The 16,052-nt window shown below is 37.5% G+C and overlaps 1 protein-coding gene across 1 annotated transcript in view; it reads right to left on the reverse strand.

Annotated features, from left to right (window-relative positions):
* The window catches only part of LOC137278304 (hemicentin-1-like), a 69,530-nt gene that overhangs the window by 15,066 nt on the left and 38,412 nt on the right, over positions 1–16,052 (reverse strand). Inside the window, exons 3-10 of the mRNA XM_067810555.1 lie at positions 13,835–14,039; positions 10,824–11,111; positions 9,837–9,946; positions 4,766–4,970; positions 3,797–4,084; positions 1,218–1,330; positions 447–651; positions 106–218 (exon numbers count right to left, since the gene is read on the reverse strand). Of these exons, the coding sequence (XP_067666656.1) occupies positions 106–218; positions 447–651; positions 1,218–1,330; positions 3,797–4,084; positions 4,766–4,970; positions 9,837–9,946; positions 10,824–11,111; positions 13,835–14,039 (1,527 nt within the window). The remainder of the gene's footprint in view (positions 1–105; positions 219–446; positions 652–1,217; positions 1,331–3,796; positions 4,085–4,765; positions 4,971–9,836; positions 9,947–10,823; positions 11,112–13,834; positions 14,040–16,052) is intronic.

The raw sequence follows: 16,052 nt of genomic DNA on the forward strand, positions 1-16,052 counted from the left end.
CAAACATATGGTGCTGCAATGAATTTCTTGAATCCCCAGATCACATGCCCTAATTAAGGCATCTCTATTCTTTTCAGGAGCAGGTGATCTGGAGTGGTCACTCACCTGATATGATCCCAGATTCTTCACTCCACATGGCAGCACAGCTGTTGTTCCAGCTATAACAGTCAAGTTCTCAGACGGTTGTTCAAACATCGGTCCTGATGATGGTGAATCAGCTGAAATGAGAGAGCTCTCTTGTGAAGTAGTCATAAAATCATTCACAGAACTGTACTGCCCATATTTCCAGGTTTCCTGTAGCGACTTTTCACATGGTCATTGTTCACAAATGACTCTGATGTATCTCATCTTTAAATCAACCAGTGCCACGATATCAATATTGGCAGTGTCAAACAGTTGCATGGAAGTTTGTCACACATCAGTAACAAAAGATCTGAAAGACTTACCTTTAACATTGAGGAACACGCTCCTGACAAGGGGGTGTTTGCCATGCACCCGGCATCGGTAGATTCCAGCATCCCTATATTTGACGTTCTTTATCTGGAGGTTCCATGCTTTTTTGTCACCTTTCTTCACAATACTGAACCTATTGTCTCTGGCCACAATGCGTCTGGCCTGAGTCAAGTATGTCTTCCCATAGATCCACAACACCTAGTAAAAAACAAACAGTAACTGATGGAGACTATTTCTAGTTGTTCAATGTGCTTAGTAACTGCTTCAGATACCTATACAGATCATATCTAGGTTGATCAAAGACTCAGCTAAATGTGTTAGGAAGACCTGAAGTAATTAAGTTAATGTTTTTGTGAAACCAGTGACGGTGCATGAAAAACTGCTTTTTGTAAAAAGATGTATAAATTGTGATTTTGTACTTTGTGATGAATAGTTGTGTAATACTGTTGTAGAATATTGATGAGCAAGTTATAGAATTGTAGCGTGAATACACGTGTGCTTTCATTTATAAAACTGAATATGAAGAGTTTACAATTGCAACAACAATCTGGATTTGCATGTTGTGCAGACAAACCAAGGGTCATAATCATTATCTATGTTCAGCAGATCCTGGTTTACTTAGGGGATTCAACTTTACACAGGATATGGTCATACTTTACATTATGCATGATTATATTTTGTTCATTTTTTATATATTTTGAATCTATTAAGAAATCTCAAATAATGACATTCCTACTCTTTCATGTTCAAAGACATGTTCCCACCTTGCTGTTTCCAAGATTCTCCACAGAGCAGGGTAGAAGTGCTGTCTCCTTTTCCATCACTGTCACGTTCTTGGAGGTCTCCACAAACCAAGGCTCGGTGCTGCTTGGCCGTTCTGAGACAAAATGCCACTTTCTTTTGAGTGAGTGAACGAGTGAGTGAGTTTGGTTTTATGCCAAATTTAGCAATTTCAGCAGTATCACAGTATGGGACACCAGAAATGAGCTTCACACATTGTACCATGTGGGGAAATGACACCAGGTCTTCAGCATGACAAGCAAATGCTTTGACCACTAGGCTACCTCACCATCCCTTATTTGAATGATGTGATGTCCAGTTTTCACATAAGCCATTGCTAGTAATGTATTTATTCACATTGGACACAAAGGTAAACGCATTGATAATAGAAATATAAATCCATATGTATCTTGTGTATATAACTGTGGATGGAAGAGAGATTATTTTCCCATAGACAACCGGAGAAGGAAATAACTGTTTTTAGTTAAACTCTCACACAGTTCTTTATTGCAAAAACATACATATGCCTAATCTGTAACCCATCAACAAAAAGCCGTCTCACACCAAATTAAGCATTAGTCAGTAACCATGAGGACACCCTACAAACAATAATGGATGGGCCATTAAATTTTGGGGAGAGGGTAGGATAGTCAGTCGTACAGACCCTGATGCAAATATATCCAAAAAGATGATGCAAGTCTAGAAAATGTGGCAGGTCTAGATTCCCCTAGCTTCTGAAAATGAAGAAAGTCTCAGGACTCCATTTCATTTTATTATTTTTTGACTATGAACATTTTTTTTAGTAAAATATGTTCATTTCAGAGACTAGTTGTTAGTCTAAGTGTAGGAGTACAACGCTTTTAATTTCAAGCAAGATATTTTGTTTCACATGTTTCAAACCAACCAAACAATTTGTGTTTTACACAAAACACATCTTGGTGAACAGATCGTTTCTTGAGGAATAATCCAAGGCCTGAACGTGGAATTTAACATTGAACATATGCTCTTCCATAATGAATTCCATAATTTTGGAGTGTTTTGCATCATGAAATTGTTTCTCATTAAATAAAAATAATGTTTATAAGGCTGACAGGTCCGGTCTAGCTACCACCCAGGGTTATTATGGATACTTATGCCCTAATTAACAAAAGTTAAAGCAGACCACATATTTATGATTTTCCACTGTTTGAAAGATGCCACATGGCTTGAAGAGTGGATCTGTTGGCAATGTTTCATGGTGCCTTGTTGCAATTAGCTGTCTGTTATTCTTGTCAGCTGTGTTCCAAACAAACCCTGCTAGAGCTGACCTAACAGTAAACATGTAGATAACGATCACATCAATATGCGTAAGAACTTGCAGAGATTTCCGTTCTCAATTTATTATACATCATGAAAAGAACATTGGTTTGACCCAACAAGTTGCACAGTAAACTGAGTTTATAACAAACACATTTATAATGAAATATATATACACTAAAATCAATACAATAATTATAAAGTATTTGAATACATATTTTGTCACGACAACTTGGAGTGTATTTTACTTGAAATGCATGTAACAAACTATGGTCCTAAACTAACATTAGTTTCCATTTCAGTTTGGTCGAACTATAGCTTACTGCATGTTGTAAGCACATTTTTGCTTGCACAGAAACACAGCTCTTTCATATTGCCATTTCACTTGTGGCTATATACAGACACCCTATGTGGATATGGTGTTGTAATACATCTCCAACAGACTATGGTGGTTATAGGAGCAAGATATAGGATTGGGTGGGCTTAGACTGGATGACATGGGTTGTTTCTCACAATACTGGATTAGTGGATTGCCTGATCCTGACCCGGGGCCCCTTTCACAAAACTCTCATAAGCTTAAGATCTCGTAACATAGGAAGAAGGAATGCTATGAGAAAAGTTACGAGACCTTAGGCTTACGAGAGTTTTGTGAAAGGGGCCCCAGAATTAATAAGGGAATGCCATGCCATGACTGGATTATGTGGCATCACATGACAAGCAACTGGCAGAGGCTCACATAAAATCTACCAATGCAACAACAACTGAACTGATTCAAATGTCCAGACCTGGAATTGGGCCTGAGACTATGGACCGTGTGTTTCCCTGGATATGATGGAGTATTCAGGACCAGGTGTTCACAGGAATGTACAGAATACTGGATACCAGGTGTTCCCTGGAGACTATTGATCTAGAGTATTGAAGACTGGGTGTTCCAAAGAATGTACAAAATACTGAGTACCAGGTGAAGACTATAGAGTATTAGGTACTGGGTATTCACTGGAGTGTGTAGAGTGCTGGGTACCAGGTGTTCCCTGCAGACTATAGAGTATTGGGGACTGGGTATTCACCACAGTGTATAAAGTACTAGGCACCTGGTGTTCCTTGGAGACTAGAGACTCATTGGAGACTATCTACAGAGTCACCCATAGTGAAATATGTTGTTTTTTTTCAAATATTACTTTCTTATTTACCATGAGATGATAATTTCTTCCCAGTAGCGTTAAATAGATTCAGATTACAGCCGCTGAGATAAAATGTTTCCACTCACCAATGACATTCACAGTAGCTTCTGTTACCCCAAATCTGTTGGTCGCTCGACAAGTATAGGCGCCAAAGTCCTGCTTCTGTAGCGACCCAATCTCCAGAGTCAAAATAGCTGTCATGTTGTCCACATCTTCAATGCCTATGTTATACTTTTCTCCTGTGGGTATATCCGAGCTGTTGAGTGTCCACATCATCAACTCCTGGGGGTAACCACGGATGGTACAAGACAGCATGATACTGTCCCCAATCGACTTGGTCAAGCTCTTCACAGACACCTCGGCCACAGGAGGATCTGAAAGAGGAATATTAATATTATCCTAGCACATATATCCACCAACTAGTGCTTACTCAAGGTGCTGGAATAAACAAAACAATAACCATGTGTTTTGTCCAGTTCTTGGACAAAATGGTAGTTTACTGGCCCCTGCCAATATGACTTTGGTTACAACTTACATACCCTACCCCAGAACCAAATAATGGCAAATATATATTTACCTTTACCTTTCAAACCAATCTTTGCACATCGGTTTGACAATTAATGACACTCAACCTGGCAGAATCAACAAAAACTCACAATTTCACCAAAACATGTTTCTTAAAACTCTTAAACTTTCTATAGCAACTTAAATCTGTTTAATTTTACTGTCTGCATATAATGCCTTGTAGCGGCATTTCGATTTGTCAAAACTGAGCATGATATTTTATAGTGTTGGAAAGAATAGAGCCGCTTTAAACCATTAAATAGCGTGGTTATCTACACAGAGAATGTAAAGATTTAATGGTTTTGTTTATATTTGTTGCCCAAACTACACAAAAAATCATTTTTGTTGAGGTTTTAAACCAAAACCTTGTTCAATAAATGTCCCTAAAAATTATGTGAAAAAACAGAAATTTTACTTGGCTTGACCACCCAAAACATATCTTCCACCAAAAAAACACCAGTCCCTCAGTGGGCACTGCCCAATCTACTCACTGCCCACATGTAGTGTGACTGTCTTGACCATCTGTTTAGGCGTGTTGACCTGACACATGTACGTTCCGGAATCAGCTTCAGTCACGTCACTGATGACCAGATCCCAACTGTGTGCCATCGACCGCTCAACGTGAAGACGGTCATCGTCAGATGTCCGTGAGTTTCCAAACGTCAGAACATTAGAATCTTCATCCAGCCAGGACACCTGCAGGCCAAAGCAGAAGGATTAATCTTTAATCCAGCTCTGGATGATTTCAAGGCTGAGCTGTGAAAGATTTTACATGCAGACTTTCATATCTTGTATTATGGAAGAAACAAAATGTACTTGAAACAGCACAGCAGGCAAACATGTGATTATTTTTGTTGTTCAGTTCTGGTATTAGAAATAATTTACATGTATATATTTGTATTGATCAGCAGACCAAATGTGAACCAGATCATATACAGAAAACATCACCTGTCATGTGATATGAAGGTTATGAAGAGAACAATAAATGTAAAAAAACATTTTTATATTGAGTGTGTTTAGTTTCATGTCGCTTTGTGAACAATATGTGAGAATCGAGCACGGGTCTTTCGGTGTGATGAGCGAATGCTTTAACCACAAGGCTACACCACTGCCCCCTTTCTTAGAGGAGTATTGACATGCTGCGTACAAGTCAAGAAAATGAGGGTCTTTTTATCATTTAACATTTTCAGTTTCAGTTTGTAAACAGAAATAAGAAGTGTCCACTGTAGAAATACAGCTTGGAAATAAGTGATGCTGAGGTGTTGCCATGTTAACAAAAGGTGTCACAATGGCCAGACCGATATTGCGATGTAATTTCATACTGTGATGATATCTCCAAGGAGAGTTCACTTGATCTCACAGAAGCAAAATCACTTTTGGACAATAAATTTAATTATCAAGGTTAAAAGATGCTGTTTCTAGTGAATCTGGTGTACATAAATGGAATAAAAATCTGTAGCCAGTGAATATGTTTCACACCTTTCGGGAGGTATTTTACAAGTAGTGTTCAAAGACATTCCAGAAATGTGAGTTAAAGTTAAAATATTACATCATGTTGGCTATAGTACGGCTATATTTATATGAAAGGATAATGAAATAGTCAGGAGCTCTTTAACTTCCACTGACTATATCATATCATTTATATAACATGACAGTGTGAGGAAACCCCAGCATGATGTAGATCTTAGGCAACTCAATCTGGGATTCAAACCCAGAACAAGGCATCCTGGCATCTGACTGAGCGAGTGAGTGAGTGAGCTGGATTTTTGGTGAGTGAGTGAGTGAGTGGGTGGGTGAGTGAGTGAGTGAGTGAGTGAGTGAGTGAGTGAGTGGGTGGGTGGGTGGGTGGGTGGGTGAGTGAGTGAGTGAGTGAGTGAGTGGGTGGGTGGGTGGGTGAGTGGTGGAACCGAACCTGGATCCTTGGCATGACCAGTGAATACTTTAACCATAAGGCTACTTCACGACTCTTCCTGGCATCAGTGCAAAAACATCTAACTTTGCAAATGGAGTTGTGGCTTTTTGGTTTGAAGAGTCAACTATATATTTTGGGTGTTTAACGTTAATCATTGCCTTGGTTTTAAATTATGATATCATCCCAAATTGATGCAAAAAATTTCCTCTGCATTCAAAATGATTTCCACATTTTTTGTCTCTCAGTATAGCCAAAGATTTGAATTAACTTTTTTCTTGCTTTCCAGATCGCAGAAGGTCACATCACTTGAAATTGTCTTAACATGACATTATCATCAGTAAAACATAGTAAAACAAGGTAAATATAGTGATGTTGGAGTCGGATGTGAACATTTCCTCCAGACAGTGAGGTATTCCTGACAGCTATATTGGTATACACCTTCGACCATGGAATGTGCTCATTATAGAGACCGAGGGTGTTGAAGACCATTTCTTGTAATGCTGATAGTCATGTTTGACATGAGAGTATCAACAACTCTGGTTGCTACAGGTCAGTCCATCAACACAAACACAGGTTCAGTCCACTCAGACAGACTTAGGGCAGACTACAAGAAGTTTCTGTTTATAGAATTTATAAATAGTGGAAAACTGTTTAGAGTTTAATTATAATCAGAAAACTGTGCTGATTGAGAAACACAACTGGTGACCATCTAGATCTGTAATACTCAAGAAATAAACTTCTGGTTTGAGTTTTAACTTGATTTATCGTTATCTGCTGGACATGAGGATATTCTGAAACTCTGACATAGGAAAGGCGAAAATCATGCTTCCTTTTCACATTAAAGTATCCTGTAAAATTACCAAATGAAACATCCAAGCAGCACCTAATCCCCCTTCCCTCATTCCAAACAGTGCCTCATGTTATAAAATTAAACCACAAAGATTCGTTTTGGTTGAAAGCCAAAGGATAGTTCTGGTTCAGTGAGTGAAAGATTAATGCTGTTCAGAAGTTTTTACTATCCCAAACCTTCAAAAGGCACCAGATCATCACATGACTGATCTAAGTAGCAAGTTCGCATCATGAAGCGTTCAAAGGTTTTTGAGTTCTGCTCTGAAATGAGCACTACTGTCAAATTCAGAAAAGTCCAAATTGCTGTCATGGAATTAAAGAAAAAAGAAAAATATATATCTCAGATCATCAACATTTCATCAAAAGACTAATCTCTTTCAAATGTTCACGAGTTTGAAATGTTCACGAGTTTTGGAGTTCTGCTCCATAAACAGGTTCTGTAGTTGCTGTATATAGCTGTATACTATGAATATAGTATACAGCTATATTTGTAAATACAAAACATCATCAGAAGGCCCCATTCATCACCACTCTAACTACTCTCTGAAAATTTCAACTTTTCAACTTTTTACCCCAAAATAAGACTTTGCCTGACATCATTTGACTTTTCTAACACATCTGTTGATAGTACTTTGTGTTATCTTTAAAAACTATCCATACAAAGTTAAATTTGTGTCTCAATATGAGATTTTGATAATTGTTTACTGAAATTTCACTTTTTCAACTTTTTACCCCCCCCCCCCCCCAAAATAGAATTTAGCATCATATTTTGAGGGAGGATTTTTAGTGCTGATCAGTTATAACTTAAACATGCCAAAACCACTCAAATCATTTGTGTACAAATTGTTTTTAGGTTTTGTGACAGTGGAGTCACTGAGTTTGATGGTTGTACCACTGGTCAGAGGTAATATTCAACACGACAAAGCTTATATTGGACACAGGATGTCATAATGTCAAAGAGACGTGATTACATATCTTCACTTTCTTATGTATATTGTTTTGAAAAAAAAAAAAAATACTTGAAAAACAGTGATTGGTGAGTTTGATGCTAATTATATAGCCACATTAAAACTCAATATCATTTCAACTATAGTAATAAATAGTTAAAATAAGCAGAAATATTTACTTGGATTGTTTTTGTATGGTTTGGTATGATTAAACCCTATAATGTTCAGCAATTGAAAACTGGGCAATTAAAGTTGGCACATCATGACGTCATCAGATGCATCCCTTTGGGCCACATTTCAGTATTCTTTATTCAGTTTAGTGTGTGAAAATTACATTTGCTAATGGAAGAATTTAATTCAAGCTGTTTTATCACACGAACCCCCAGCTATTATTTCAGTGAGACTGCTAAAATGGTATCTTAAAAGGAGTCTGTACATCCTTTACCAAAGTGGTGGAAAGTATCATGTAGTAATGATTTCTTGCAAAAAGCTGTGAAGACTATATTTGTAACAGGACAAAAAAGTCCTTCGCCTCAGAAGGTGTTTTTTTTAGAATCCTACAATAGATTCCCAAAATGAGATGAGTGCCAGAAAAACCAACGACTGTAACTTGACTATACATCTGCATGATGACTCACAATGATCTATCGTCTTAAGCTACTGGGGAGCATCTGAGAATCATTCAGGGAGAAAGTGACAGAATAATTTAAGTATATTTTTGGTTATTTAATAGATACGACTAATACACCACACCAATTCTGTGGAAGAGTGAAAAAACAACATTTGGGAATCATTATTTGGACATAACGTTTCAAAAAGGTTTTTTTTCTGTAACAATCTGTCCTGCAGTCTGTCTATCCTGGAATGTGGGAAACTGGGGTTACTTGACCTACGATCTAGGGGGGAGGTAGGGTGGGGACACAGAGATGGGGAGGGATATTGGGGGGTGTTTGGAAGAGGAGATGACTCCCACAATTAGGTGTGTAAAGGGGAGCACCTGCCCTGCCACTCTGCCAGGAGCCATTAAATAGCTGTATTTATTAGCTGCAAGTGCTCCCTACCACCCATCTGGCACTGATAAGTATAGTTCAGAATGCTTGTTCCTCAGTTGGATATCTATCAAAGCACTGACCAACAGTAGCTGTTCCCAACCTTCAGAAGCACAAAGGTCACGTAACCATAACCAGTCACTTATGGCTGATAAGATGGACCATTTGCAGATTATACAAATTTGCCTCTGCTTACATGTTAATTGATCAATAAACTTATCTTAATTACCTATAAATTAAACTGGAATCCTTATTCATTAAGCATACAAAATTGTCAGTTTAAAGAATTTAATGAAATATTTGTTTAACTGATTCTTTAACAAGAAATTGATCAAAACAAGGAATTCAATTTATTCATTACTTCTGATTTGTTAAATAAGTCCAGTGACCCTTAGTTTGACTTAAATTATGAATCAAGAGACAAATGTTATTTCATTCTTTTCACTTCACCTTAACGCTGTTACCTGTTAATTGGGTACAACTTCAGAAATTGTATTCCTCACAAAATATTTTATCTCAAGTTTAATCTGGACACAATGTTTCATCCTAAAATTGGGCAAATAAAGTCACATGTTATATTCAAATATAGCTGACTCCACATAATGAGTGACTGGTATTTGGTCCACAAGAGTTTTCCCAGTTTCTTTGCAACAGGTGTATGGTCTTAGAAAAAAAGCAAGTTTGAGTGAAAATTTAATTTCAAAATATTTTCTCAACCCTGTTGCAGCCATATTTTCACATCATCAACTTAATGAATTACGAATACCAGTTTTTAACTGCAATCTTTCAAGCATATTTTATATACCTTATATCTGCCCAAGTTCTGAACTGTGCAGGGTAGAGCTACTGTTGAGCCTGGCGCTGCAGAGATGTTCTGAGTTTTGGCATCAAATGATGGTGTGACAGAACGTGGAGCTGAAACAGACATTGACAACATAGAGTTAGATTGTTCCAGGATTCTTTGATCTATAGAGTTTTTGCAAATTTCCAGATGTGTTACAGAGCGGGGCACCAGAAATGAGCTTTAAAGATTGAACCCCTTGGTAGGAACTGAACCGAGGTGTTCAGCATCATGTTTGAAAAGCTTTCACTGCTGAGCTACCATTCTTGAATTTTTTTAAAGTATCCCTCATAAAGACGAGTGTTTTCTATAGCTTTAACACATGTAGATCATGCATTCATACAAAATGTGATTGCCTGTAGTTCTTTTGTTCAGTGGGTGCCTATGTTAGTCATGTGTTGTTGAAACAGTAATGAAGTTCATTGTTCACATTATCCATTCCTGATTTGGCTGGTCCAGACATGATTATTTACAGGATGCAGTCATATAGATTGAAACAACTCTGAAATGAACATATTTTACAGACAAAAAGCTCATCGTAAAAACTAAATAATGAAAGGGAGTCCTGAGACTTTCTTCATTTGCTGAAGTTGTGGAAATCTATTCTTGCCATTTTTTTAGACTTAGGTGCGCTTTCTTGGATGTATTTTCTTCAGTCTGTATGGCAGACTATATTATACATTTAACATCAATGACTGCAGAGTTAAACAACATGTGGATGTGAGAGTTATCCCCCCTCCTCAATGAACTCTGGCCATACCTGTGTATTTCATGAAATTCCAGAAATTGAACAAATACATGACTGCAGAAACCGAACAGAGTTTGTGTCAATCAATGAATAGTATGGGGCATGTAAGAATTCTACTGGCACCTTTAACCAAATACAAGCATGTATTGACAGTTATACATCGAACTGAAGCTACAACCTGAATAAGGTTTCAAATTCCTTACCCATCAATTTGATTGTAGCCATGTTGGTGCCAAACCCATTGACAGCCTTGCATTGATATTGTCCATAGTCACTCTCCTTGATCTTCTTTATTCTGAGCCTCATGACCACGTTCATATTTCCTTTCTTGAGTGTCTCCATGGAGTGCCTGTTGTCAGACACGACCGTCTCGTCTCCTTTATACCACTCCACCAAAGGCGCGGGCTTGCCACTCACCAAGCACTCCAGCTTCACCTTTTTTCCCTTTGGCTTGGTCACCTGACCACGTGCTGCCCTTATGGATGGTGAGACTGTCAACATGAATTGTTATTATCGACTTTTATTTTTGTTTCCTTGATTTCCAAATTCGATCTTTTTTTGTTACGCTTGTAAAACATCATGTTTATAGAACATACAGTAAGATCAACAAAGACATTTGTTTCTTCTAAATACCTGTATCCATTCTTGTCAAGAATTTCCCATTTATGTGTACATTAGATTTTTAGCACAACTAATGCTGTTTTTGAAGATAATAGTGGGATATTTCCACACAACTGTTTTTGATATGTATATACGATTTTCCACACAACTAATGTTGAATAGTTAAATTGAGTGTGGTGGTTTCCAAACAGCCAGTGTTTGGTAAACACATTGAAATTTTCACACAACTAATGTTTGAAAGCTGACATATGTGTAGATATTTCCACAGCTGCTGGCATGTAGCTATGGGTTTCTATGGTTTGATATTTAATTTGTTGTTTTGCGAAACTCCGATAAGCTAAAAACCAGAAGCAAATTCTTCAACAGTAACTTCTCCAGCTCTGTCAGTATCAAGGCAGGTTACAGGGTACAAAGATCTTCTCTCTTTGCAAGACTTAAGTGAAGAGACACATTACAAAATAATACACAACACAACTGTATTTGTTTTTTCATCCTGTTTTTCCTGCAGTGTACCTTTCACCAAGACAGAACCCTAAACTCCACCCTCAACATTAACAAAGAAGCAGCCATCAGATAAAACTATAACTTAAGTTCAGAACGTTTTCTTAAATCTCATCTTCATCATCAACTCAGCAGCTTGTCTTATTCCGAGCTCCTTGTGTTTATATTACTGTCAGCTTCAGTAGCATGTTTCACACAGGGAGGATATGACCCCACCCTCTCTCCACTACCCCCTCCGATACCCCTTCCCTCTTTCCCAACATCTCTCTGACATTCACTGTTTGTGTAAGAGGATGTGTACATGACACCTAGGTTATGCGAGAGTCCGATAACCAAATGCAACGGTGCTTCTATAACAACCAGACCTTCTTCAAGAACACCAGGTGTTGATAATTACCCAGAGGATACTGTCAGAGACCCACAGAAAATAACGAGCAATGCTTCTCCTGAGACTCTTAGAGACCCACGGAAAATAACGAGCAATCCTTCTTCTCATATTTCACTGTAAAACAGGCTTTAAAAGTTCCTTGTGAACATGAAATTGATTTTTTAAACTGTGATATATGGGAGATCTTTTTTGCATGGTGTTGATGACTGAAGTAGGCTGGAGAATATTCTTTAGAAATTAATAGATTTATCATATAAGTGATTTATCTCAGATGCTTTTTCTAATGACTAAAATTAGGTCTCTTATTACTGTGTTGCCAGTTACATCACAGTGGTTGTTTTCGCATTTTGGCTTGATATATGAGAGGGCTTTGCAGGTACGATATTCATCAAAACTGTTAGAGGTGCTATGGGCCGATTGCACCATTGAGACAAACAGAAAAGCTGTGAAACCCGAGCTAACTGCCTGTGTGACGTGCATTGATTGTCGATCTTCACCATTGCTTCACATTGATTGATTATGCCAGATATGAAACATGTATGAGTCTTGTACATTGACAACATTGATGACAAAGATCTTGCTTCTAGTATTTATATTTGGAGTGTGAATATTACACCACTCAAACTTCAATAAGAATTGTCATATTATTCAAATTGTGATAGGGACTACATATCTGATACTGTTTTACTCTAAATGAGGTTAGGACATCAGGACATTGCTATACTCAAATTTTGATGGAGATATCCAGATATTGATATCTTTATACCATTTATGCAAGCTTGAAATATCAAGGTAAATGATAGTAACACAATGACTTTGATGGAGATATTTGGATATCTGGAATTAAGATATTTCCGTTTGACCATAACTGATATTATCACAGCACATTGCGTTTCATAGAGATGTCATGAAAGTGATAACAGTGTCCCTTCACAAGTCTGACTATTATCATTTTATTTATGATGATCTTAAATCATGATTATGATCAATAAATTATTCATAGATATCCAGGTAATTCACATTGCCATACTGCCTTAAGATTGACGATATAAGATATGATATTTATTACATAGCATTCCATTGAGGAACAGTGGCAATGTTCTATAAACTATAGATCTAAAAAGGAAAGGTACAAAGATATAGAAATACACATAGATAATGTTTATTATAAGACGCTAGATGCTACAAGCAAGGTATATAATGAATCACAGTAACAAGACATACGACATAATGTTATGTTTGATGGATGTGTTTAACTATAAGATTTTCTATAACTATCCCAGGATTGACGGAGATCAAGCCGATTATTTAATACTGTTATCACTTTATGAATGTTAATGTCAAAATAATGATATTTCACATTTCATAAACGCTAAACGTCTTTAAATTCCATCTCTTGGAACGAAAAGCAAGGTTAAATTCATCTGTGACGTAAATCATTTTGATATTCTGTGGGGTAATGGGGATTTTTTAAATTCTTGTTGGATGTACAGCTTTTTCTTTGAATGTTGTTCCAGTCTTTAGTCTGGTAGGATGATTGGGATTTGTAACAGCATGTTTCAGATCAAAACACGTCAACAGATAATTCAAAAATTTATCAGTCGTACTCTAATTCATAATCTAGTACACTGTGGTCTATGGGAGAACCAGCCTTGATTGATCTTCCTGTCATCTGATATGGTGGATGAACTTGAGGCTACTTACATCCCACATTGAGAGTGACGGCCTTGGTGAGTGGAGGGTTGGTGTTGATGACGCAGTTGTAAGTGTCCTCGTCGTCCAACACCACGTCCGAGATCTGCAGCATCCACTCCCCGGGATTCTCGCGCACAAGAGAGAATCGGTTGTCGGACGTTTCTCTTGCATCACCCGTTGTTAAAACACCTAACTTCCCACTCTCCCACGTTATCTGGAAATAAGGGGTTTCAGCTACAGAAAACACCACAGATTGTCCGTCATCAACTTGAAAGGCTGACTAAATCAAACGCCATTGTCTGAAAGACAAACCAGATGACATGTAATCAACTTGTAAGGTAGACTAAATCAAATGTCATCAACTTGATCACCTACTATCAACTACAATGACACATTAGCTCAGTTAGGAATTGCCTTGACGCGTTAGATCCAATGCCATCATCTGTATTGACACGTTAGATCCAATGTCACCAACTGTAGTCACCCGTTAGACTCAGTGTCATCAACTGCTTTGGCACGTTAGAAAAATGTTATCAACTGAATTGACGTGTTAGATGCCATGCCACCAACTGCACTGACTGCACGTTAGATCCAATGTCATCAACTGCACTGGTAAGTTCGATCCAATGTCATCAACTACAGTGAAACGTTAGATCTAATGTCATCAACTACAGTGAAAGACTACAACCAATGTCACCAACTGTAGTGACTGTTTGCACTGAATGTAAACAAGATTATTATCCTATACTCACTATGTAGTTTTGTGTGGAATATACACAATCCTCTGCGCCATACTCACTGTATAGTTTTGTAAGGAAACAAGGTTATACCCTATACTTACTGTATATTTTTGTATGGAATATACACAATCTCCTACGCTATACTCACTATATAGTTTTTTCATTTAACGTAAACAACGTTATACCCTATTACTCATGTATATTTTTGAACGGAATATACACAATGTTACATGGTATATTAACTGTATTGTTTTGTATGTTATACACCATACTCATTGTATAGTTTTATACGGAATACACACAATGGTATACCCGCGGGATGGTTTTGTATGGACTATACACAATGTTATTCCCAATATACTCACTGTATACTTATGCATGGAATATACACCATGATATACCATACCCACTCTATAGTTTTGTATGGACTATACAACATGTAATATGTTATACTCATTCTATAGTTGTGTACGTTATGCGCTGTACTCACTGTATTGTTATGTATGGGATGTAATTATGCGCTATACTCACTGTATTGTTATGCATATGATGTAATTATACGCTATACTCACTGTGTACTTGACCCGTGAAGGTCCCGGGGTAGAAAAGGCCTTCAGCAACCCATGCTTGCCGTAAAAGGCAACTATGCTTGTCGTAAGAGGCGACTAACGGGATCGGGTGGTCAGGCTCGCTGACTTGGTTGACACATGTCATCGGTTCCCAGTTGCGCAGATCGATGCTCATGTTGTTGATCGCCGGGTTGTCTGGTCCAGACTCGATTATTTACAAACCGCCGCCATATAGCTGGAATATTGCTGAGTGCGGTGTAAAACTAAACTCACTCACTCACTGTGTACTTTTGAACAGAATGTACACGATGATATACGCTATACTTTCTGTTTATCTTACACAATGTCATATGCTATGCTCACTATAGATTTGTATGGACTATACACAATGTCATACGCTATACTTACTGTACAGCTTTCATGTTATACGTTATACCCACTGTTTAGTTTTGTATGGAATGTACACACTGTCTTACACTATACTGACTGTATATTTTAATGTGAACTATACACAATGGTATACGTTATACTGAACATATAGTTTAAAATGGACAATACATAATGTTATAGTGTTTTATGGACTAGGCACAACGGCTTTCTTTCTTTCTTTCTTTTTGGTGGATTCAAAACGTTTTTAATGGACAAGCAAATATCGTATTGAATATATCATAACATCCGACCTGTCATGTTGTATATAGCATTATATCTGACATATCATGTTGTACACAGGTCCGCATCTTACTTTTCCTTCTGTATATTGCATCGCATCCCACATACCAGATTGCATATTGCGCCACATTCGACACATCGTGCTGTATATGGCACAACATCAGTACAACATGTTGTATATAGCACTATATCAGACTTATCATACTGTATATGGGGTTACATTCGACATATCATGCTATGTACAGTGTC

This window comes from Haliotis asinina, chromosome 3, assembly GCF_037392515.1.
Source record: "Haliotis asinina isolate JCU_RB_2024 chromosome 3, JCU_Hal_asi_v2, whole genome shotgun sequence".
NCBI classification, from domain to species: Eukaryota; Metazoa; Mollusca; class Gastropoda; order Lepetellida; family Haliotidae; genus Haliotis; species Haliotis asinina.